Raw genomic sequence first — 23,645 nt, forward strand, 5'->3', positions numbered from 1 at the left:
CTACTGTATGAAGCCTTCCCCGTATTCAGGAAGTTTGGTCTCGGCACTGTGAAATATTTCAGCTGTCTTTATGAATAAATAAAATGGCTCAGAAGGTATGGAGGAGATGAAACAGAAAAAATAAGAAAAAGAAAAAAGGGGCTGACTCTACAGTCTTCACTGTTTTTATTAGCCATCGTAAATGTTTCAGAGTGTCTCTTGTGCCCATGTCTTGTGTCTAGACGCTCCAGACAGCGGCGTTAACTTCACAGACTGCAATGTGCTCATGTCTGATTGACTGATTCATTGGCAGCTGATCACATTTTTTTTAGGGAGCCCATGTAAGAAAATTTAACAAACATTACAGGGGCTAAATCATATTTTCAAAATGATCATATACTCTTTAATGTACAAAATCAAAAAAAAAGAAGAAAGAAAGAAATAATCTTTATAAGATGGAGGCAAACAAAAAGGCCACCCACTTTGATAGGTCCAAGGGTTGGGATTAGCACCAATGAACAAAAAAAAAAAAAAAAAAAATCTTCTTACATGAGAAGCACAATTCAATAAAGATTTATTAAAGTATTTAATTAATAACCTCTCAACCAAAATATGGATAAAGCACAACAATTAGTGTATTTACCTCTATGGAACAGCCCTTGGACAGACCAGTGTAATCAGGGCTGCTCAGTAGATTGTATGGCGTTCTGGAAACTTCTATGTCTTTCAAGCAGCCTGCAAATCTCTTTGTAGTGACCTCAGGCCTAAGGGACAAGACAGAGAGCATTAGTCTGTAGGCAACCAGTGTCTTTCTTTCTTTCTTTCTTTCTTTCTTTCTGTACAATGCCATCAAAATGTACAGGGAAAGGTGTCATTTTTAGCACATTTTTGATTAATGAATCACTCTTTCATTCCACAATGCAAGTCTGATCAGAGCTTCCATCAACACTTCCATATCATTACAAGAACGTCAGTCCTGCAATGAGAGATAAGCTTCTTGGCTAGAGCAGAGGCAGATCATTAACAGATGGTGAAAGAAAGCCTTATAAAAGCAGAGAGGTGGAAGCAGTGCTGGTCTCCAGAAAAGTTTGCCCTTCGCTAACTTTGTGAAGAGATGGGAACAGAATTTTATTTTTGAGATTTTCAGCTTTCTCTGCAATTCTGATCCCTGATAGGATTCTGCTGACCAGCACGGGTAGCCAGAAAACAGGAGGAAGGCGTGACTGTGAGGAGGTGACCGTCATGAGTGAATGGGTGGCTGCTTGTGGGAGGAGCAGCAAAGCTATAAGAGAGTGAATGGTGGCTAATATGCTAATCCGCTACATGCAAAAAAATGTGTGTAACAATTTTGCTTTTACCTTGACTTGATACTGCAAGAGCAAAACAGAAAAAAACAGCTCACATTAACCACTTTCAGTAAATGTCTACAATGGTACAGACTACTGAGAGATTGGGCTTGAGCTTTCAAGTTCTGACAAGACAATATTTTTTAAGGTACCAGAAACCAAAGACATTTAAAGGCATTCACATTAGTTAATTATTTTGCTTTGATGCGAGAAAGAAAAAAAAACTAAATACATTCCATACAAACTAAAGCACACGGTAAAATACTCCATTATCCTAGCCTCTGCAAAAAAAAAAAAGACTGTGCTGAAGCACAACCTTACTAATCAAAAGATTCTTTGGCTGATAGAAAAACAACATTTGGTCAGCAATAATGGGCTTGTCAAGGCCCAGTCTAAGCTGTGAATGGGCTAAGCCTCCTTTTTATGTTTCATCACACATGAAATGAACACAATAGAGTGACCTAGAAAAAGAGATAGAGAGGAGAGGAGAGGAGAGGAGAGGGAAAAAAAATCTCCTAAAGTTTGAACAAAACAGTGTCAAACAGGGACTTTGGAGGTCATGTAGCAGGTTTTACTTTTGAAAGAACTTTGCTTTTCTTTACTTTTCTTTTCACTTTTCAATGTCTTTTCTACAGACTTCCAGCGGTGCAAGACTCACCTGTAATTGCCTACGATAGGTAAGCCGCCAAAGTAGATCCGTTCGTCCTTTAGGTTGAGTCCGGAGCTGCTGCCTTTGGAGGACACATCCACTCTTTCCTCTTCGCCACTGTCCACGTCTACTACAGTCACTGTACCTGAGGCATGACATGGGGCAGGATTATTTACAGTAAAACCCGAACCAAATACATGAACACCGCCGTTTTCAAAGACCAAATACACCGGAGTTACTTGCCAAGGTTAATGTCTGCTTATAGTAGCATTTGTTTGCGCAAACCTGCCAGCAAACCTGGTGGTGGTCTACTGTGAGAACTCGTTCCTCATACTTAGATGAACAGGAGGACACATAGGCTACAGGTCCTCTAAAGCTGCTGTAGCTGCTGCTACACCTGATTTTGCTCACTGGTCTCAGTGAGGAGGTAGAAAACATCAAGGAGATCATCATCACTGATGGTGGAAACGATGCTGGTGGAAAAGCCCTTTCAAAGCACTAGTTCTGGGTATAGGCCATACAGAACTGTTATATAGAAACACCTCTGAATGGAAGACTGAAACCTTTCTTTTTGTGCTGTGCTACGTGTGAAATGCTGTGTTCACATCTCGCATTAACAGGGATTAGATTAGATTAGATTAGATTAGATTCAACTTTATTGTCATTGCACAGAGTACAGGTACTGAGGCAACGAAATGCAGTTAGCATCTAACCAGAAGTGCAAAGTAGAAGAGTGCAGAGTATGTGCAAATGGTTATATAAATATAGATAAATATGGTATATACAGTATGATATAAGTGGTATGAGCAGTAAGAACATGAGCAGCAATAAAGGTGATTAGTGCAGATGTGATATAGATATGTGTAAAGTGCAGATGAAGTACAGGTGAAGATTAAGGGATGAATTGTGGTTGGATACCTTGGTTCTTGCTGCGTGACATGGTGAAGGACTTCCATTTGCCGTCGTTGTAGCGCCTGGTGGTGGTGACTGAGCCGGTGCCTGAGCCAAGGTCGAAGCTGACCTTCATCCGGCCGTCAGTCAGCTCCACACTCATGAAGTCCTTCTGCCTCAGAGAGGGTGGTGATGGGACAGAGACAGTAAACAGAGACAGTAAACAGAGACAGTTGCTTGGTGAGAGGTTTGAAGATGTAAAAGAATGAATGAATGATAGAAAAGAACCAAAAAGTCTAAATGAGTATTACATGCCATGTTAGGCTAAATGTGTGGGAGTGTCTATATATACACATATACTGTATATAGGTGTGTTTGTGTGTGTGTTGGTGTTCTAATCTGTAGACTGTCTCTTACCATGTCTTTGGTGGCAAGGTACATGACCAGTGCATTGGAAGAGAGGGTACGGAACTTGAACATCACTGTGGAGATGTTGGGGTTCCAGCGAGTGGGTTTACTCACTCCTGCATAGCCCTCTCCATCAAACTGTACAGTTCCCTCAGAATCAGCAGGCTGAGGACTGTACACACACACACACACACACACACACACACACACACACACACACACACACACACACACACACACACGTACGCGCACACACACACACACACACACACACACACACACACACACACACACACACCGACACACACACACACACACACACACACACACACACACAGAGAGAGTCAGACTTCCATCATAAATATGTAATCTTTCTATTTGACAGAAGGCTGAACAGAGTGGGTACCTCACTGCACATCCCTTGCAGTCCCCCTCCCTGTCTCTGTAGTTCCACAGGCCGATGGGTTTCTTGTCCAGGTACGCCTCTCCCATGCAGCCATTGAAGGTGGTGGTTTTCACTGCGTCTGCTTTCTGAAATGCACACACACACACAGACACACACATAAACATACAACAATCAAACCAACCGAACAATAATGCATCTATCCATCCATCCATCCATCCATCCATCCATCCATCAAATGTTGGCCTCCAGGGAGGACCTATAAATGCACACTACCTTTACTGTGCCCAAGATGCCACCGACAAACAGGTAAGCGTTCTGGTCTACATCCAGGACAGTGTAAGTCTGTGGAGAGAGTGCGCTGGTGGAGGTGGGGAGGATGCCCGCTCTGGGCCCTTCTAGGGGGTGCACAGAGATGCTGCCGTTCAGGCCACTCCTGGACGAGGCATGGAGGAGAGAATCAAGGATTTAGTTGAATAACATCCTGTGGACCCCTCTCCTACAATGCACTTTCACCGGATTGTGTGCAGAGATCTCTGGGTCTGATAAATGCACCACTCCCTAAACTCCTCTAAGCATATGGCACACGTGTTGCAGAGTTATGTGTTTTTTTTTTTTTACGAGAGTGGCACTGTGTTCTCACCGCGTGGCCTCGATGCGGTGCCAGTTGCCGTCGTTGATGGCCAGGTCGGCGTACTCCACCCGGCCCACTCCCGAGCCCACGTCCCACAGGAAGTTCACCTTGCCCTTCCGCATCTCGATGGCCAGGAAGTCCACCTGGAAGGAAGTAGCGACCGTACAAGCAGATGAGACTCCGCAGCGCCCGGCGCAGTGCACCGAGCCGGACCTGATTGCCCATCATCATCATCATCATCACATCTCCCTTTCTTCTCTCCTCCCCTCATTCTCCCCACTCCTAACCCACCCCCCCCCCCCCCACACTGCAATATGACCCCCCCCCAACTCCCAAGGAGAAGGGGGGGGGTGCAGGCAACTCCACCGTCGGAGTAAAAGACAAAGACAAAGACGAGCGTCGCGTCGAGTCGAGTCGAGTCGAGTCGCGGGGAAATGAAGAGGAGCAACAGGACCTCTGATTTCCACTGGGAAATCAGCCACGGCGGCGGAGCCAGATGAGACGCTCTGCTCCGGAGCCTCGGTGGCTAATTGCCGTGCCTGCCGCCACCCCTGCCGCACAAGGGCTAATATCACATGCTCCTCCCGGCGGGGGGGGGGGGGGGGGGGGGGGCAGGCACACGCATGAGAAGTAATAACACTATCATTATTTGCTTTCTCAGTCGAGGGTAATTGGTGTTTATCGCGTGATTGAAGAAAATGAAGACAGGGAGAATTATTTCTAATTCGTCCAGTGGGGTGTGTGCTGAGCATTCTTTGCTTGAGGAAGGATAAAACACCAAGCTAAATCAATGGCACTGTTTATTCTTCCCGGCTATATGTTTACTGACCAGGCTGATACCAATTTCATATAATATCATTTCATAATTGATTTTCTATATATCATTCAATACATGCTTTTGTGCACAGCAAGATGCACTGATTGTTTTGGAGAGTTTTAGCTCCAAGGGAACTGAACCACTGAGTTTACTTAGCTCTCTGCTCCAGAAGCTAACATGCTGCAGTGGAACCCTATCTGCTCTGCTCCACATTTCCACAGCCCAATACAGACGCGTTTGGTCCATTAATCATGAAAGCCTTTGGTTCTCAAAGAGAGTCTCCCCTCTGAGGCTCCAGAGGATTCAGGACTCACATATTTGGCGCTGCCCAGGTAGAAGAGCAGGTTGTCCGCCGTGGTGGTCTTGACGTTGAGGACGATGGTGTTGTAGCTGCCCTTCTTGATGTCGGGCCGGTAGGCACGGATACAGTCTCCACCGGAGGACACGGACACTTTGATCTGGAGGACAGAAGACAGGGAGAGAGAGAGAGAGAGAGAGAGAGAGAGAGAGACACATGGGAAAACAAAAGGACAGAGTCAAGGATTGAGTCGTGTCCTTAAGATATCAATCTTAAGATATGTATAATGTATGAAGCTTCTGTTCAATAGTTAATAATCTGCTGGATAAAATATTTATATTTTCATTGAGGGGGAGTGAACTTGAGTAATTGTGACTGATGATTATTGATGCTTGCATATTTTATGCTACAAGTTTGTTGACATAACATCTATATTTTGAGGAATGCATTAAAGAAGATGTTTCAACGTAATGTTTTGGCATCTAGTGTAACATAAACTAAGAACCAGCTGGCCTCTTTGCATAGCTGGTTGTGTGTGTATGGAAAAAGAGGTCTATGCAGGGACATTGGTATGATACTCACAGGATTGGCCTGACTCTGTGTGTCTGTGTGTGTGTGTGTGTGTGTGTGTGTGTGTGTGTGTGTCTGTGTGTGTGCATTTGTAATGCTGCAGGTGTTGGGTCACAGTGGGCGCCTGTTTGTTTGTCTACGCGTGCGTGTGTGTGTGTGTGTGTGTGAAGATAAATAGGTGTGAGTGGGTGTGCAAAGGTGTGTGTGTGTGTGTGTAGGTTTTAATGACACTGTGAGTTGGTGTGTGTGTGTGTGTGTGTGACTCACTGAGTTGGCCTGCTTGCGGGCCTGGTTGATGAGCTCTTTGATCTGTGAGATGTTCTTCTTCAGGTTGTCCTGCAGCTCCTTCATTGGCTTCAGCTTCTCCAGCAGACGGTCCGCCTCGTTCTCCAGATCCCTGACTTTAGCCCCCGCTGCATGAACTACACACACACACACACACACACACACACACACACACACACACACACACACACACACACACACACACACGTAGATAAAGACAAACAAACACATACCACACACACAGGGATAGAGGGAGGAAATGACAGTGAGATAAGAAGCAGTGGCTGTACAGGTGGCTGACCATCACAAGAGGACAAAGTTGCCTTTGCCACCATAACAGAACGTTTCTAACAACAGACCAGCAACACCAGTAATAAGCAGAGAGAGAGAGAGAGAAAGACAGAATTAGAAAAAGGAAGAAGGAGAGAGCAAAAGAGCGAAAGAGCAAGCCGCGGAGATAAACAGCAGCAATAGAACATAAGCCATGTCTTAATAACGTATTTAGCTGCATTCAAAGTAGAGACAAAAATCCAAAGGACAAGACGACAAGTAAAAGGCTCACTATGCATTCACAATTAGCATAATCATTTCTTTTCTTTTTTTTTTTTTTACTTGAAAGCGCACATTAGGATAACACGCTTAGTGAAGCTTTCAGCAACTGCTCCTAATCCTGTTGAAGTGAAAACGGAGAGACAGTTACAGACAGGAGACAGACAGGAACAAGAGCATTGAAAGAGAGAGAGAGAGAGAGAGAGAGAGAGAGAGGCAGAGAAAGAGACAGAGCAAGGGATTAGGAGAAGGAGAGAGAGTGAGAGGAAGAGAGAAAAGGCAGAATAAGAAATTGAGAGAGAGAGAGTGAGTGAGCGAAAGAGAGAAAGAAAAAGGGATTGAGAAAAGAAACAGAAGAAGCATATGCAGGGCTGATGAAGCCCACATGCATCAGCCTGAGCTGGAAGAGGAAGCTGGGGGTTAACTTGAGGCGACGCGGCAGGGAGCATAAACAAACCAAATGTGAAAGTATACGTACTTATCGCTGGGAATGTTCAAAAGACACAGGGGAACAAAAACAAGGATAGGGGAGGGGACAAAAAAAAAAACCAAGAGACACCATTACAAATGTGAAACACTGCAAAAAAAAACTACAATACAATGTGTGAGCTGATGATTGCCATTTACATTGTATTCTGTTAATGCGCCAATTTCAAACACAGATATATACATAAACAGAAAGAGACAGAGAGAGAGACACATAATGTCAGAACTAAGCGAGTGTTGTGCTTTGACAATACTGTTGGGTATTACGGTCATGCGCATAGAACCCCTTGCAATTAGACAACCAAACACTGAGTGAACAGGGACAGACAGATATCCGTACTGTTTTTGTCGGGGTCCTGGATCATGTTGTTGGCCTTGCTGACGTCGTCGGCCAGCTTGCTGTAGTTCCGCTGGATGCCCATCAGGTTGACGTTCATGTCGCGGAGGCGCGCTAACACGTCATTGGCCGTCTCGTTGGCCTCGCCCGCCTTCTCCTTGGTGGCCTGGATTATCTTCGCCGTATCTGATGAGCACACATAGACTTTTTAACACAGGCCCGTAACAGTAAAACAAAAAACATTCAAATAAAGAGTTCTCCCCTTGTAAAAAAAACCAATCCTTAGAAATAAGAATTATAGTTGTTATTGATACAAATAAATATATGAATCGCTCTTGAATACCTCAAAAATGTTTTTGCCTCTTTGCAGTACACAGTCATTCGGCTGACGATGCAAAACTTCATATAAATTAAATTAGTTACAGTTAAGTTAAATGAATATAACAACATATTCTCATTTCTCAATGTCTCTGCACCAGTAGACATTCAACAAAACACTTTTATTGGAAGCAACTTGAGGTTTGGGGATGTGGTTTTGTTGCTGCCTGAGCTGTGAACCTGTGGCCCTGATGTTGCTGGTGCTCATGATCTCTCTGTTCCCTTGTGTGCGGTCTCACAACATCGCTTGATTTGCTCTGAGTGTCTGGCCGTGCTCCTCCGCGCCCTGCCTGTCTAGACTCTACGTGGTGTCTGAGCCACAGAGATGCTTCGGAGGAGTGTCGGGGGCACAACTCGTGATGAGCCCTGCATCCCAGCGGGTTGTCATAGCGACCGGTTTGCTCTCAGAGTCTTCCGAGTTTAACCCCGGACACGAGAGCCCCTTTTGACTTCTGTCAGAACAGAAGCGCTGGTTTCAGACTTTACAGGAGCCAGCGCTGTATCGACCGGCTGTCACATAAACGCACACCCACACAAATGAACTTGCGCACTCTCTCTCACACACACTCACACACACACACACACTCACTCACCCACCCACACACACACACACACACAGACATACTTTTCAATAAAGCTGAGTTGAGACTCACCGTTAGGGATAGTACCCAGCATTCCTAGGGTGTCGTTGAGGTCTTTCAACAGACCGGTGTTCTTCAGACCCGCCGCCTTCATCCTGCCTTTCAGATTCTTCAAGTTTTCTCCATTCTCTGCAATAAAAGGCAGCAATTCATATCAAATTCTCCCACAAGCACGTATTGTGTGGGACACTTAACTGCTCAAATGCTCTGCGAAATGAAAATCCAAGGGCCCCATTAAATGGAAATGAGGGGAGCTCAGTCCCACCGTTCACGTCGTTCTCCAGCTTCTTGGCCTCGTCCAATAGGCGGTCGCTTTTCTGCAGAGAGCCCCGAGCCTGGTCCTTCACAGGGCCTTCAGGTCCAGTGGCCTAAGGGTCAGATACAGCACATGAGATTCACGATTTAGTCCAATTCATTCATATATTCATATTCATTCATATTTGAACACCTGAACACAATGTCACTGTACAGGTACTACTTACCACACAAAATGTTTATGAAATAAAATATCATTTTAATGTCCTTCAGCACAAGTAACTAAGCTACACTTTCACCGTTTATCTGCAAAATAAACAAGCCTTTTGGTCCGAATATTTACATTTCAGATGTTTCATTCCTATAGATGTGTGTGTAGTCTTTTTTTTGCGTTTGTAACATGCGGCTAGCTAGGCTTTTTTCCATAACATATGTTGTGTGCAAAGATTTAGTATCAAAGGGGACAAACGTTTTCTTTTAACATCCCTAGCCCCTGATTTTTACTCCATGGGGAATAAACGAGAGAGTGAGCGAGAAAAGGATGAGGAGTCAGAGAAGCAGGGGAAAAGAAAGGAAATGAAAGACAAAAGAGCGACAGAGGGAGAGAAAAGAGATTTCCGCTCACCTCCACTGGCTTCTGCGGCTAGAGCGAGGGAAGGAGGGAGGGAGCGAGAGAGGGAGGGAGGGAGGGAGAGGAGTGATAATGGTGGGGACGGAGCAGAGAGGGGACTTTGATCTCTGGTGCGCGACAAATGGAACTGAATAAAAAAGCGCCAGAGGTTTGGGAACCCGAATCACTGCTGTTCGACACATTAAGCAGTTGAAGGGTGTGTGTGTGTGTGTGTGTGTGTGTATGTGTGTGTGTGTGTGTGTGTGTGCGTATGTGTGTGTGCATGTATCAAAGTAAAAGAAGAAAACAGTGTTTGAATCTGCATAGAGGTATGTGTGTTAAACAGCACAGTGTGATGCCATAGGTGTGAGAGGAATTGGGATTGAGTTTTTGTGTGGCTGCCTCAAACCATGTGTCGTGTGTTTGTGTGGATGGGGATGTGTGTGTGAGTCTAAACAGCTGTGCGTGTACATGTTCATGTCCTGCTTGTGTGTGTGTTTCTTTGTGTGCATGTGTGTGTATGCATGTGTCAGGGCAAAAGTAATTCATTCTTTGTATTGGATCTTCCAGTAGGGAAGATGTCTCCTCCTTCACCTTGTGTGTGTGTGTGTGTGTGTGCGTGTGTGTGTGTGTGTGTGCGTGTGTGTGTGCGTGTGTGTGTGCGTGTGTGTGTGCGTGTGTGTGTCAAAGAGGAAGACTAAAACAGTGTGTGTATTTTCATAGAGGTATGGGTGCTTCGGTATGATGGCATGGGTGTGAGAGGATGACACTTTTTGCGTATCTTGTGAATGTGTATTTGTGTGTGTGTCTAAACAGCTTGCATGTGTGTGTGTGTGTGTGTGTGTGCGTGCGTGTGTGTGTGTGTGTGTGTGTGCATGTGTCAGAACATCAAAACATCAGAACATCATTCTCAATAGACTTAGGGAAGATGTCACCGCCTTCACCTCAATCAGTCAGGTCTCATGCCTAGAACCTTTACGCGCGCGTGTGTGTGTGTGTCTCACCAACTGCACGGCTTCTGTCCCCCGTGCCTTGGCTTCTTTGGCGACCCTGTCTGCCTCCTCGATGAATTCTTTGATGTTGCTGTAGGCGTTGAAGGCCGCTGTGGCATTGAAGGAAAGGTTCTTAGCGTCTGCCAGGATGCTGTGAAGGAGAGACGTGGTGGACCACTGGAATCAGCATCCCCCTCAGTAGATAACATAAGCGTGTGTGTGTTTGGTAGGATGAGCATGGGTGTGTGTGGATGGAACACACACACACACACACACACACACACACACACAGACACAGACACAGACACAGACACAGACACAGACACAGACACACACACACACACACACAGACACACACACACACACACACACACACACACACACACGCTATTGTTGCTGCAGGTGATATTATAGCTCCCAACACAAAGAGCCCTCCTGCTCTCCCATGATGCCCTGAAGAACGTTACGTGTTGTTAAATTATTTTGTATTGTTCCTTCTTCACGAACCCCTCAGGTGAAGCCCAGCTTCAGTGTGCTGGAGGGGAAGTTAGAAATTCAGTGAAATGCCGCTGAAACAAACTGAAACGATCTCTTTGGGAAATGATTCTTCCGAACGGACTACCCTGAATTGTGTTTTCTGACATTCTACTCAGCACCTTTTTTTTTTAAAGACTTGAACAAACTAAAAGTGCTCAATATGCTCTCAGCAGAAATACTAGCATTGGGGGGGAGCAGTGAATTATTTATAACCTGTCGCACTTCTCTTTCCAAAAAATGTGTCCTAAAATGTAGAATATGAATGATGACAGTAGTAATTTGGGAAAGGATAACTCATTGTTAGAAGAGTCTGAACGAGACGTTGTGGGCCTGCTCCTCATAGGGATAATGGATCTGATTGGATCTGGATTTGAGAAGCGGTGTGCTCTACGTCTGCAGGGCAGGGAACTCATTTAGTTGGACTCACCCTCCCATTTTTCTCTCTCTCCCTCCCTCTCTCTCTCACTCACTCTGTCTCACACACACACACACACACACACACACACCGACACACACACACACACACACACACACACACACACAGACACACACACACACACACACACACCGACACACACAAACACACACCGACACACACACACACACACACACACACACACACACACACACAAACACACACACACACACACACACACACACCGACACACACACACACACACACACACAAATCCTACCCGTCCAGTATAGCGGCAGACTCGTTGAGCTCTGCGGCGTGGCCCTCGGCCCTCAGCAGCAGGTCTGGCAGTGTGTTGTCACTCAGGCCGCTGGTCAGGCGGCTCACCCTGTAGTCCAGCTGGTCATGCAGTGGGCCGAGCTCCCGGCTCATGGAGTCCAGATCCTAAACAAATGGAAACACATGGAGCCGTGGACAGTCAAACATGCATTCAGAACACAACAGCTCTCAGTGCACACTCACATTTCTCAACAAGTGAATAAATGTTATTTATTACTTATATTAGTTACTGATTAAGGTCATTATTACTGTTAAGACCCCTGCCTGGTCTGTATTGATCTTGCCCACTTTGTGCAGGGGGATAAGAAGGCCTGAGAGTTTAAGTTTCATGTCCAACAGAAACAGATGTAGCCTGTTCTTACTAGCGATGCTAGTAGTTAGAGCATTACTGTCCATTGCTGTAGCCTAGGCTGATGTGCTGTGAATCATCATCGCTCTGAGTCAGTGATTGTTGCTGCTGGTATTAGTTTTTGATTATTATCCTGAAAGACCCCCAGAGTCTCATGGAAACGCTACAGGCAGCCTGACTCACAGAGTACACAAGACGCTAATATTTCCAGCGTGAGTCAGCCAGACTCCAGAGATGATGGCCATTTAGAGTGAGCGGGAAGGAAAGGCGGGTGGGCACACACACACACACACACACACACACACCTCGACCTCCTGGTTTAGGTTGTCGGAGAGCAGGTTGGCCTCGTCCAGCAGGTGCTCGCCCTCGTCCAGCACCACTTCAGTGGCCTTCTTCCCGGCAAGCACAGCCTTGTTCTTACGCTGCGTCAACACATAACACACACACACACACACACACACACACACACACACACATCACAGACACACACACACACACACACACACACACACATCACACACACACACACACACACACACACACATCACAGACACACACACACACACACACACACATCACAGACACACACACACACACACACATCACACACACACACTCACACACACACACACACACACACACACACACACACACATCACACACACACACACACACACACATCACAGACACACACACACACACACACACACACACACACACACATCACAGACACACACACACACACACATCACACACACACACACACACACACACACACACACACACACACACATTGTTATAGTGAGATCTGTCGTGGCAACTGCATTTAGGGTTCCAAATGCCATACAGGTATGTGGGATTTGAGGCAACTCTTGCGAGGACAATGTGCTGTATGTAGGCCAACTATGTAGTTACCAGGCCAAAGTCAAATATTCTCAAAGTTTAAAGTAAAACATTTTACAGGTAAATATGCAGTTTACACTTAAGAGCCTATGTATGCTTATTCAGTGCCTAGGCAACTGAGGGCTTTGTCAATCACTGTGATGAGAATGTCCACTTCTATATTCAGGCACATCACATACATCAAATACGCTTGTGTGTGTCCAGCCTTTGTCTCACCTGCAGGGCGTCTAGTTTGCTCTGGTTGGCGTCAGACTTCGCCCCGGCCTCCCGGATCTTGTCCTGGGCCTCGTTGAGCAGCTCTTGGGTGTCGTTGAGCTTGTGGTGGTGGTCGGCCATCTTGCCCGTCACCTCGCTCTTCAGGTCCTCCGTGGCCTGGTGGGGGTCCCCGAACAGACGCTTGACCTTCTGATAGAGGGCCTCAGCAGCACTGCAGAGACAGAGAGAGAGAGAGAGAGAGAGAGAGAGAGAGAGAGACAGAGAGAGGGAGAGATAGGGAGACAGAGAGAGAGAGAGAGAGAGAGAGAGAGACAGGGAGAGAGAGAGAGAGAGAGACAGGGAGAGAGAAAGAGGGAGAGAGAAAGAGATAGGGAGAGAGAGAGAGAGATAGGGAGAGAGAGAGGGACAGAGAGAGAGAGAGAGACATAGGGAGAGAGAGAGGGGGAGAGAGAGGTAGAGAGAGAGAGAGAGAGAGAGAGAGAGAGAGAGAGAGCGATAGGGAGAGATTATTGAACTGGTTTTCAACACCTATAACCTAACACCACAACTTTCCACATGTGCTACACCCTCAGACTTAAAACAAAACAGCAAGACAGCTCACATTCCAGGCAACGACCCCCGCCCCCCTCACTTCCTGACTTAAACATATGCAATCTTCCAGGCTACACTATACTGTAGGACAACTACTCACGCTCACACAGATAGATTCACATGAACACATGTAAGTGTTTACCTTCCCTACATGATTTCCTGTGACAGAGGAGGGTGATGTTGATATCATTCAAATGTATGTAGGAGCTAAGGAGTATTTGATTGTACTGGACTCTTACTCACTTGTGTGCAAGTGCCTTCTGTCAAATGAATGAAAGTCAGAGTAAACATAAGGAGTTCATTCAAAGGAGCTCGGTACAATCTGTGCTAGAACAGAGAGTGCACATCTGCTCTGTGATAAACAATGAAGGGTCCAGTCAATTCCCCTTTTCTGATAATTCTACTCTTTGGCCACTAGATGGCTCTCTTTGGCCTTCAGAGGCTCCTTTCAAAGGATTCCATTTCAGCTCTAATTTGATTAGAGGGAATATTATTCCTCGTGCTCACCTCAGGCAACTTTTAATTAGTTCATTAAGATTTTTACATCAGGAAGAAAAACACGTCTCTTCATTTGGTTGCAGTGCATTCAACCACAAAATGTTTTTAGTGGGAGAACAAATATTCTGCGAAATAATGATAAACATGATAAACGCTTACGAAATTGTAGACCTAAGCGCTTAAGAACACATTCATTTTCTAAGAGAGTAGTTTAGTTATGTATTATGACACACCGCTTACAGTGTAGGGCATTATAAATCATCTCTATATTATTGTGCATAATAGGTTTTGATATCTTGTGTGCCAATGAGACGAAACTTACCACCATCTCAGCTGATGGTTAAGGTTGATGTTAAGTGACAGACGCCATTCAGAAGGGGGATTAAACCTAGGTCATGGATTTGGGAGTGGACTCCATAGCAAAGGAACCACAGCTTTGATTCTTTTCCTGCTTAACAAAGCATGCCTGCTCGTGGAATGTGCATTTCTTTCCACCGAGCAGCCCTGGTCCTTCGTGGTGAAAGCACAGTAATGCTGTCTGAATACTGATCTTTGCCAGGTGAATGCCCCCACCAGTGAAGTATAGCTGGTCTGAGCTGGTCACAAATCAGCACAGCGAGGTTCAAAACACAAAACACGTTTTTTTTAAGAAGGGCTGGTCTCCCAGGAAAAGTCGCTCACTCCCTCCAGCACAACAACAAAAAACAAAACCATCAAACCAGCCAAGGCTACAGTTTTCTTAATCTTCAGCAGACTCAAGAAGGTTACTTTATTGGTTCTTGTAAGACGTTCCAGACATAAGACCATCCAAGAACGGTGTCCAGCATCTAAAATCCCACTCACGATCTAGCTAGCTCTACATGGTTATAAATAGCGCTAGGAGTCCTTATCCATTAAAATTCCACAGTTACGGACATGTTATAGCTATATGACACTTCTATGTTGAACTCATGAATCTGAAGCTGAGTCAGCACTGAGGGGCTACACACTCTAATGTAAGGCACACGGAAAGCTAAATGGATTAAGTCATCTAATAGGTTGAGATGAAGATCTTATCCAGAATGGATTCATATGAAATCATCTGGGATGAGTGCTTCAGTGTGTATTTCTGGGATGGTTGCGCGCCTTTTAAGTATCCATGGGTGTGTGAAAGTGTTTGATGTGTTAAGTAAGTTTATGAGCAGGTGGTTTTGGAGTGTGTACCATACATTTTTTGTGGTTTGGGGGGGGGGTACACTGAGCATGATTGTGGGTAAACTGAGCACGTTTGTGAGTTTTGAGTGGGTAGATATGTACGTTATGTTTGGGGCTGCTACTGTGCTTGGTGGGAAATACGCTGGAGGTTTGTTCTGTGCGTTTAATGTATAGAGTGTATAGAATCGTGGATGTATAGCGTGTTCAGAGTTGTGTATGAGTGTGTCTGACGTGTGCATGGCAGGAGTGCAGGAGTGCTGGGTCCTACCTGAGCTCGTCGTCGGCGATCACCTTCTTGCCGGAGAGCTGGAGTTTGCGCATCTCGGCCAGCATGGCCTTAATCTCGCTCTGCATCTCGTTCAGACTCTTCTCAGGTGCGCCGTCACGACGGGCCAGGGTAGCGTTTAACTCTTGAGCTTTATCTTGCAGAGCTATACACACACACACACACACACACACACACACACACACACACACACAGTATGTATATGAACGTATATGCAAGACATGTACACCAGCAATGTCAGTAAAGAAAACTCATTATACACAATAACTAACACTTAACCTGTCATACATCAGATCCCCGATATGATTACAGACACATACTAACCTTCCCATTGTGTCACTACACAACCACAATTATTACATACACAACATCACCCGGGGCTGAATCTATGATACTGGTTGGTTAGTTGTAATTTACGAGAGAAAGAGACAGAGACAGACTAAGACAGTGAGAGAAAGAGACAGAGACAAACTGAGACAGTGAGAGAAAGAGACAGAGACAAACTGAGACAGTGAGAGAAAGAGACCGAGACAGTAAGGAGATGCTCCCCCAGAACTGTTTTGATGAGGATGGTGCATATCATTAAGACCATCCACATCTGAAGTCCTCGATTTCCCTCTAATTATACTCTGGCAGGCGCCTGTACTTTGCGTTCCAGCGAGCCGACACACTTTGCGCTGTCTCAGATCTGAGGCGGCGGAACGCGCGTCGTGGTTCTGGCGTGGTTCTCTAGGGCCGCGGCGCAGACGGAACTGCGCTCACTTCATTTTACTCTCGGCCCCCGGCCTTGACAGCCTCTTCTCAAGGGCCACTTGTGAACTTGAGTGTGTGTGTGTGTGTGTGTTGGTGTGTGTGTGTGTGTGTGTGTGTGTGGGGGGGGGGGGTACAGAGGTCCCATTTTCCAGGCAGCCAGGCCTTTGTGCAGCGCAACAGCGAAGCCGAGCCGAGCCGCTGATCTGATGAGCTCAAAGGCAAGTGGAACAAAGCACGGCTCGACAAAAGAAGAAATGCGGCACTTTTCTCCTTCATCCTTTCTTCTCCCATTCTACCTCTTCTTCTTCTTCATCGGCTTTCTCCCTCTCTTTCTTCCCGTTGCGTGTCATTTGGTGATTCTCTCGCCTTCTCAGTTGTCTGGCATTCTTTCAGGTGGATTCAAAGAAATTCAAATTCTGCTTGGCAGACTAACGCACTCTAATCAAATTAATTTGGCGCTTTGAAATCAAAACCCAATCAGTTCAAAGGCGGCTGTGCGAAGGAGAAAAAAAAAAAAACACAAGTGAAAAAAAAAAAGTTGCAAGTTGCTTGCCGGATTCTAATTTAAATATAAATTGTGAAATTGGAATTTAAAATGAAGCATAATTAGATGCATTCCTTAAATTCCCGAGGAGTTCAAACGTAAACTATTTAATATGATTACAAAGACAAAATATATGCCCATTACATCCACCCAGCTCAAAATAATTACATAGTGTGTTTCAAAGGCAATTAAACTCTTTAACAAGGATAGACTCATCGGATACGGACTCATTTAAACATTCAGAAAAAACAAACCAATTTTCTCCTCCCCAGGTTTATTTTGCGGGGGAAGGCTGATATGATGAATTGCTGGATAAAGACAGTGACTGTCTCCTTGTTAATTTCACTTGACGTAGCATCACTTGTGTCGGGTAAACACCCCTCTAAATTCCCTGTTAGAAAAATAAAAGGCCTATCTGAAAGTGCAGCTGTTTCACTGAAATTATGTGTGATACTAATTTGATATGTGGTCGTCAAATGCATCTGTGGCTGTGTGTTTTTAAGTGTGAGAGAGTGTGGGTGTCGGCGGAGACATCATAAGGGCCTTACAGTAAATGGTCTGTATATGCACAATGCATTAGACACATGTGTGTGAGTGTGTGTTTGTGTGTGTGTGTGTGTGTGTGTGTGTGTGTGTGTGTCTGTCTGTGTGTGTGTGTGTGTGTGTGTGTGTGTGTGTGTGTGTGTGTGTGTGTGTGTGTGTTTGTGTGTGTGTGTGTGTGTGTTTGTGTGTGTAAGTGTGTGTGTAACTGTGTCTCCGTACTGATGATCCTAAGAACTTCACAGCTCATTCTGAAACACGCACCCCAATGCCATGGCCCAGCACTGCATCTGCCAGGGCCTGATTTGACTCTGGCTTCCTTAGACTGACCTCCCTCGCTAAAGTTTTTGCCCTTAAACCTGGAAAGAGTGTCAATGCCGGCCTATCATCTCGATCTCAGTATGTAGAAGGTAGTACTAAACCACAAGGAGAAATGAACCGGATGGTTTTTCGATACGAATGTGTCTGATATATCCATTAACCAGTGTCCATATGATCCATTCGCCAGCGTCATGAAAACGGCTACGGGAGCGAAGACAGCTGCCTGTCCAGCTTGCACCAGTGACCTGGGAATAGCTGCTCAGTGTGGCCAGCTGTCCCTCCTCCCTCCTCCCTCCTGTCTAAATGGATGTGCCACCAAAATAAAAGAAATACATATCTACTAAAGGTGTAAATAGGTGAAACATGTATGCTTTGGTTTTGGGTAATCTTCGGTGTTCGTTGTGATGACTCACTTAGCCTTGCCGCCAAAAGAGCAGCCCCCCAACTTTTCCTCCTAATCATATTCGCATACCAAAGAGTCTTTTGTGGTTATAATTAGGGCTGAACGATTAATTGCATTTGCGATTTAATCGCGATATGATAGAACGCGATTTTCTAACCGCAACGTTCACGATTAAAAAACGTGGTCTAAAAAAAAAAAAAAAAAAATGTAATTTTTTTTTTTTTTTTTTTTTAAGATGGTACATTTTGCACACAGTGTTTAAAAAGTGCATGCCTACTGTTTATACTTAAAATGACTTTTTTTAAATTACTTAAATGCACAGTGGCAAAGCCACCGATTGTTGTTCTTGTTTCTGTAATGAGCAGTTAAATAAAAATGTAAAATGTGGGAAAGAATATTTTACACTAAATGTATCTAATATTGTGTTGGTCATATTTAAATCATTCATTACGTTTTGTTTGGGAAAAAAAGAGGATAAAAAAAATCGCATATTAAATCGCAATCGCAATATTTTGGTAAAAAATCGCAATTAGATTATTTTCCCAAATCGTTCAGCCCTAGTTATAATGACTCAACCCCGATGAGAGACGCCCGTCGCTCACACAGACAGAATGTTGACGAGGAGTCGTACCTTCGGCTGCCAGCAGAGTGTTCTTGATGTAATCCTCGAGGTCCTGTGCTCTCCTGTGGGTGCTCTCCGCATCCGCGTCTGTTTGTTCCCCATCAGCAGACACCTTCGTGGCCTAGAGGATGAGACAGAAAACGGGGGAAAAAATGCTTAAGCCATTCACACATAGCCACCTGCATGAATGTCACACACAGACATACGCACACACTCCAACACACACACACACACACACACACAAAACACAAACACATACCTAATCTCTGTCTGTCTTTTTACATAGAAAAACACAGTATAAACACACACACTCACACACACACACACACACGTATGAGCTCTTGCATGAAAAGAATGCCTATGTTAATGAAAAGCATGTCTCCACTCCGGGTGAGAGGTTTATGCCGTATGAACATTCCTCCCTCCTCCTCCTCCAGCACAAGGACCCTTATTCACTGCTCATGTGTCTGGGGCCTATGAAACAAAAGCCACGGCAAGGACCTCTACAACACACACCAACAGTCCCTGGCTATGTGTTTGCTTCACACCGCCCCTCTTGACACGGTGCCGAGTGTACGTAAAGTAAGGCTGGGCAATTTATTAAGAATATACCAACAGCATAATTTCTAACTACTTCTTTTATCATGGTAGAGTTGGCATGTTAGCTTATGGCACATGAAGGACGCATACAAAACAGAAATTACTTTACAAATGTACCAATCATTTTGAATATTAATGTCCACCATATAGACTGCGATTTACGAACATTATGTAGCCTATATGATCATTAATTATTGTCTCAAAAGCAAAGTGATATTTTGAAAATTGCCAGTATCCTGGATTTATCATCACTGAGGTGAATTTGTGAAATTTTCGGAATATTTATTGAAGGTCATATAGCTCAGTCCTAACCCAAAACTCTTTTTTTTTGCCCTTCAATAAGTAGATTTTAAACAGAGAGCCAGTTCCAAGTTGCAAAGCCGCACTGGTGACAATGGAGAAAGGCGTTAGAACATGACGACATCATCTTCTTCTCAACAAACCACAGGAGCAGTTTTATTGATTCCCACCACCAGCGCACTGATGCAAGAGCACAGCCCTGCTCCTCTCTCCTCTCCGTCCGGCATGTACAGCTTCAACCCCCGTAGTCATGAGAGGCACGACTCCATCCAGCGTACCTTTTCTCCTCTCTCCTCACGGCTCCCACGTCAAGCATGTTGTTTACGATTCTCTTTGTTGACTTATTTATCAGCCACACAGAGGAGCAGAAATGTAAAGCTCACCTTGACACCTGATGAATCACTTTTTCACCCCAGCTACAAACTTTGGAACAAAGACTCTCCCACTGAGCCAAGCCTGGCTTTGTATGGACCGTCAATCATTTTGTTTACACACGAGAGCATCAGTCAGAGACTCAGTGATGTATAATGTTGGGAGAGTTACTTTAAAAATGCTTGCCACTATAGATTATAGAACATGTCCTAATTTATGTCAGAATTTGTAACGTATTGGTTACGTAAGTAAAACGTAGAATACTCAAGGTGAGTCACGTATCCTAAATACGTATTTTTGGGGTCTACTAGAATATATTTACATGCTTCAGTGTTCCAAAAACTCTGGTGTGTATCTTGTGCTTTGTAACTTTGCAGACCGTTAACATGCATGAAAAGCTACATAACACACTAAAGGTCCTCTTTAAGATTACATCAGCATAGTCTGACATTGTATTAGCTGTCAACGAAACAGTTGTCGGACATTGCATACATTGGTCCACAACATCATAAACTGATTTTACATTCCCAATACCAACTTGAGAGGTTTTTATTATAACCTGAGGTGACTAGTATAACCTGAGATAGAAAGAAGATGCACCTGAGAGAGCCCTACCTGAGCAGCTTTTGCCTATGTAGGCTGACCTCTAACCATGACAAATCAGACTTTATATGAAAACATTGTTTGGGAGGAAATAGCGCAGTGAATAAAGGTTAATGACGTGATTCTAATGAGATGGGTGCGCCTGTTTTCTTGCAATTGATAAATGAGGAAAACATTAGCCTATGACACGGACTCTCAAAGGGTGTTTTCTGAGACAAGCCTATTCCTGTATTTTGAAATGTGTTTTTTGAAAGTTTCTTATTCTCAGTTAAATTGTTTTGCAGTAGTTCAGTTTAATTAGCCAGTTCATCTCTTTTCCTTTTACAGAAGTCATGAGATTTATCTTTAAGATGCGCATGTTTTGATTCTTAATGCTGGTGCAGTTTCAGTTGTTTAGCTTCATTGCTCAGCATGGTTTGGCAAATGACACACACTGGCTTTGGAAGGAAGCTATCATTGGGAATGAAAGAAAATGTAAAATAAGAAGAGGTCGTAATTACGAGTAAATGGCTGATGTTCTTTTCCTTTGGTTCTCTGTTTAAATTTGCATCGTTAGCTGCTGGCTGTTTCTTTAAAAAAGAATCCAGAGTTGCTTGCTTTGATCACACCAAGACGGAACAGTAACTCAGGTAGCAGGAATAAAATGTTACGAAGCAAGATTGTTCAGTCAAGGCTGTTTACTGTGGCAGAGGCAGTTTCCTTTCCGCAGCCTGAAGTCGATTTGAGAAACACTGGCTTATGGGAAATGCATTAAAATGCCATATTTGAATGTGATTTCAGAAGTATTCCCTGCAAAAGATCTATGTACGGTAACAGCATTTTGATTACCATATATGTATGTGTTAATGTGCGTACAATGCATTATGTGTATGCATGTGTTAATGTGTGTACAAAGCCTGTTTGTGTGTGTCTAACTATCTTTAGGTCTGTATGAAAGTGTGTGTGTGTGTGGTGTGTGTGTGTGTGTGTGTGTGTGTGTGAAAGAGAGAGAGAGAGAGAGAGAGAGAGAGAGAGAGAGAGGGGAGTGTGTGTGTGTGTGTGTGTGTGTGTGTGTGTGTGTGTGTGTGTGTGTGTGTGTGTGTGTGTGTGTGTGTATGTTTGTTCAGCCTTACCCTGCTCCGCAGCTCGTCCATCTCGGTCACCAGGCTACCCAGGTTGCTGTCAGCCAGCTGCAGCAGCCTCTCTGGCGCCCTCTGTGGCGAAAGCATGTGCTGCAGGGAGAAACAAGCATGTGTGGAATCAGCTCACGGCAACAACCACTCTGACAGACTCATCTAGCAACACAAACACATCTGAAATGAAATTTGAGCAAAGGAGGTCCACCTGGGGTAGAACCTGTTTGGAAAGCACAAACATGATTTGCATACTTCAACCCAATCTTATTAGCAACATATATTACCAAGGAAATCTTCACTAGTTCTCACTTGGGCTGATCTTTATTTGGAGACTAACAATTGAATGCTTTAGGAAAGAGATGAAACTGATGGAGTTTGAGGGCTGGCAGGCTGATTCTAGTCCCCCTTGGCATATAGAATAATTAACCAATGGCGATACATTTAAAACAGTCTGAAAATGGCTCCTTTAGGATGGGACAGTAAATGGGAGGAATGTTCATCTGGATATGAGAAGCGATTTTGAGCTTTTAGGACAGATTTGATGAAAGGGGACTTTTATTGGGGAAACATGATCGAATCAATGATGTTTTTGTCAAGACTGATCTTTTTTTGCTATGAGCAACTAGCTTCCAAGTGTACAGCAATATGTTGTTGAAAACTCACAGACAGGCCACACACACACACACACACACACACACACACACACACACACACACACACACACAGACACACACACACGTAGGGGGAACATCTCTTGTTCAGCAGCATTCAGGCTCAGCTTCATCCATCAGAGGGAAGCCTGGCAGACTGACAGCATGTGCAAAGGGCATCAGATCCCCAGGACACCCCTCTCATTCACACACACACACACACACACACACACACACAGCTTCACTTTGCCCTTTACTAGCAATCTGCCTCTTTTGTTGCGCCTAACCTCCACTTCCCATCTTCTTTGCATTTATTTTCCTAATATCTTTATTTTCTCCATATTCTTTTTTTTAATCCAGGGATTTTGTCTCCTTATTCTTTTTTTAATCTGGGGATTTTGTGGGCAGGGAGGGAGCGAGAGAGAGAGAGAGAGAGCGAGGAGAGAGAGATTGAGTGACAGGGAGAGAGAGATGGGCAGTGAGAGATAGGGAGAGATAATGTGTGTGTGTGTGTGTGTGTGTGTGTGTGTTATATGATATAGAGCTGTCTCTTCTCTGTTCTCAGTGCAAGATGAAAGAGAAGAGGAGTTAAGGTGGATCCATCCTCTGGGGGAAATGTCTTTAGATGATAGCGAGAACATATACACATATACACACACAAGCACACAATAAACACAACTACACACACACACACACACACACACCTGTCCAGGTGTGCAATTTAACCATGACTGTTTGTCCATTTGAGGTTAATTCAGAAAGACACAAGAAAAGGTGCAACCTACATCCAAACAATCACACTATTTGAACAACCACAACAACCAGACACTGACAGTCTAACACATATCTTGCAACCAGACTTGATAGGCATCTAGGTTCAATTTACATTCCATAACAATATGTTGACATGTGATTAAGTTAAAAAGTACAAGAATAGGCAACCATGTGTGGAAGGTGCTACCCTCA

At 44.5% G+C, this 23,645-nt stretch overlaps 1 protein-coding gene across 1 annotated transcript in view; it reads right to left on the bottom strand.

Moving 5' to 3' along the window:
* lama2 (laminin, alpha 2) overlaps nucleotides 1–23,645 on the bottom strand; it is a 102,054-nt gene that overhangs the window by 13,035 nt on the left and 65,374 nt on the right. The window contains 21 exon segments of the mRNA XM_042709885.1: nucleotides 623–743; nucleotides 1,338–1,349; nucleotides 1,984–2,119; nucleotides 2,893–3,037; nucleotides 3,283–3,445; nucleotides 3,680–3,804; nucleotides 3,953–4,112; nucleotides 4,320–4,453; nucleotides 5,442–5,585; nucleotides 6,263–6,417; nucleotides 7,308–7,313; nucleotides 7,656–7,838; nucleotides 8,684–8,800; nucleotides 8,937–9,039; nucleotides 10,541–10,679; nucleotides 11,761–11,924; nucleotides 12,474–12,590; nucleotides 13,288–13,498; nucleotides 15,839–16,001; nucleotides 19,049–19,160; nucleotides 22,027–22,125. Of these exon segments, the coding sequence (XP_042565819.1) occupies nucleotides 623–743; nucleotides 1,338–1,349; nucleotides 1,984–2,119; nucleotides 2,893–3,037; nucleotides 3,283–3,445; nucleotides 3,680–3,804; nucleotides 3,953–4,112; nucleotides 4,320–4,453; nucleotides 5,442–5,585; nucleotides 6,263–6,417; nucleotides 7,308–7,313; nucleotides 7,656–7,838; nucleotides 8,684–8,800; nucleotides 8,937–9,039; nucleotides 10,541–10,679; nucleotides 11,761–11,924; nucleotides 12,474–12,590; nucleotides 13,288–13,498; nucleotides 15,839–16,001; nucleotides 19,049–19,160; nucleotides 22,027–22,125 (2,709 nt within the window).

The sequence above is a fragment of the Clupea harengus genome, chromosome 15, assembly GCF_900700415.2.
Source record: "Clupea harengus chromosome 15, Ch_v2.0.2, whole genome shotgun sequence".
Classification (NCBI taxonomy): domain Eukaryota; kingdom Metazoa; phylum Chordata; class Actinopteri; order Clupeiformes; family Clupeidae; genus Clupea; species Clupea harengus.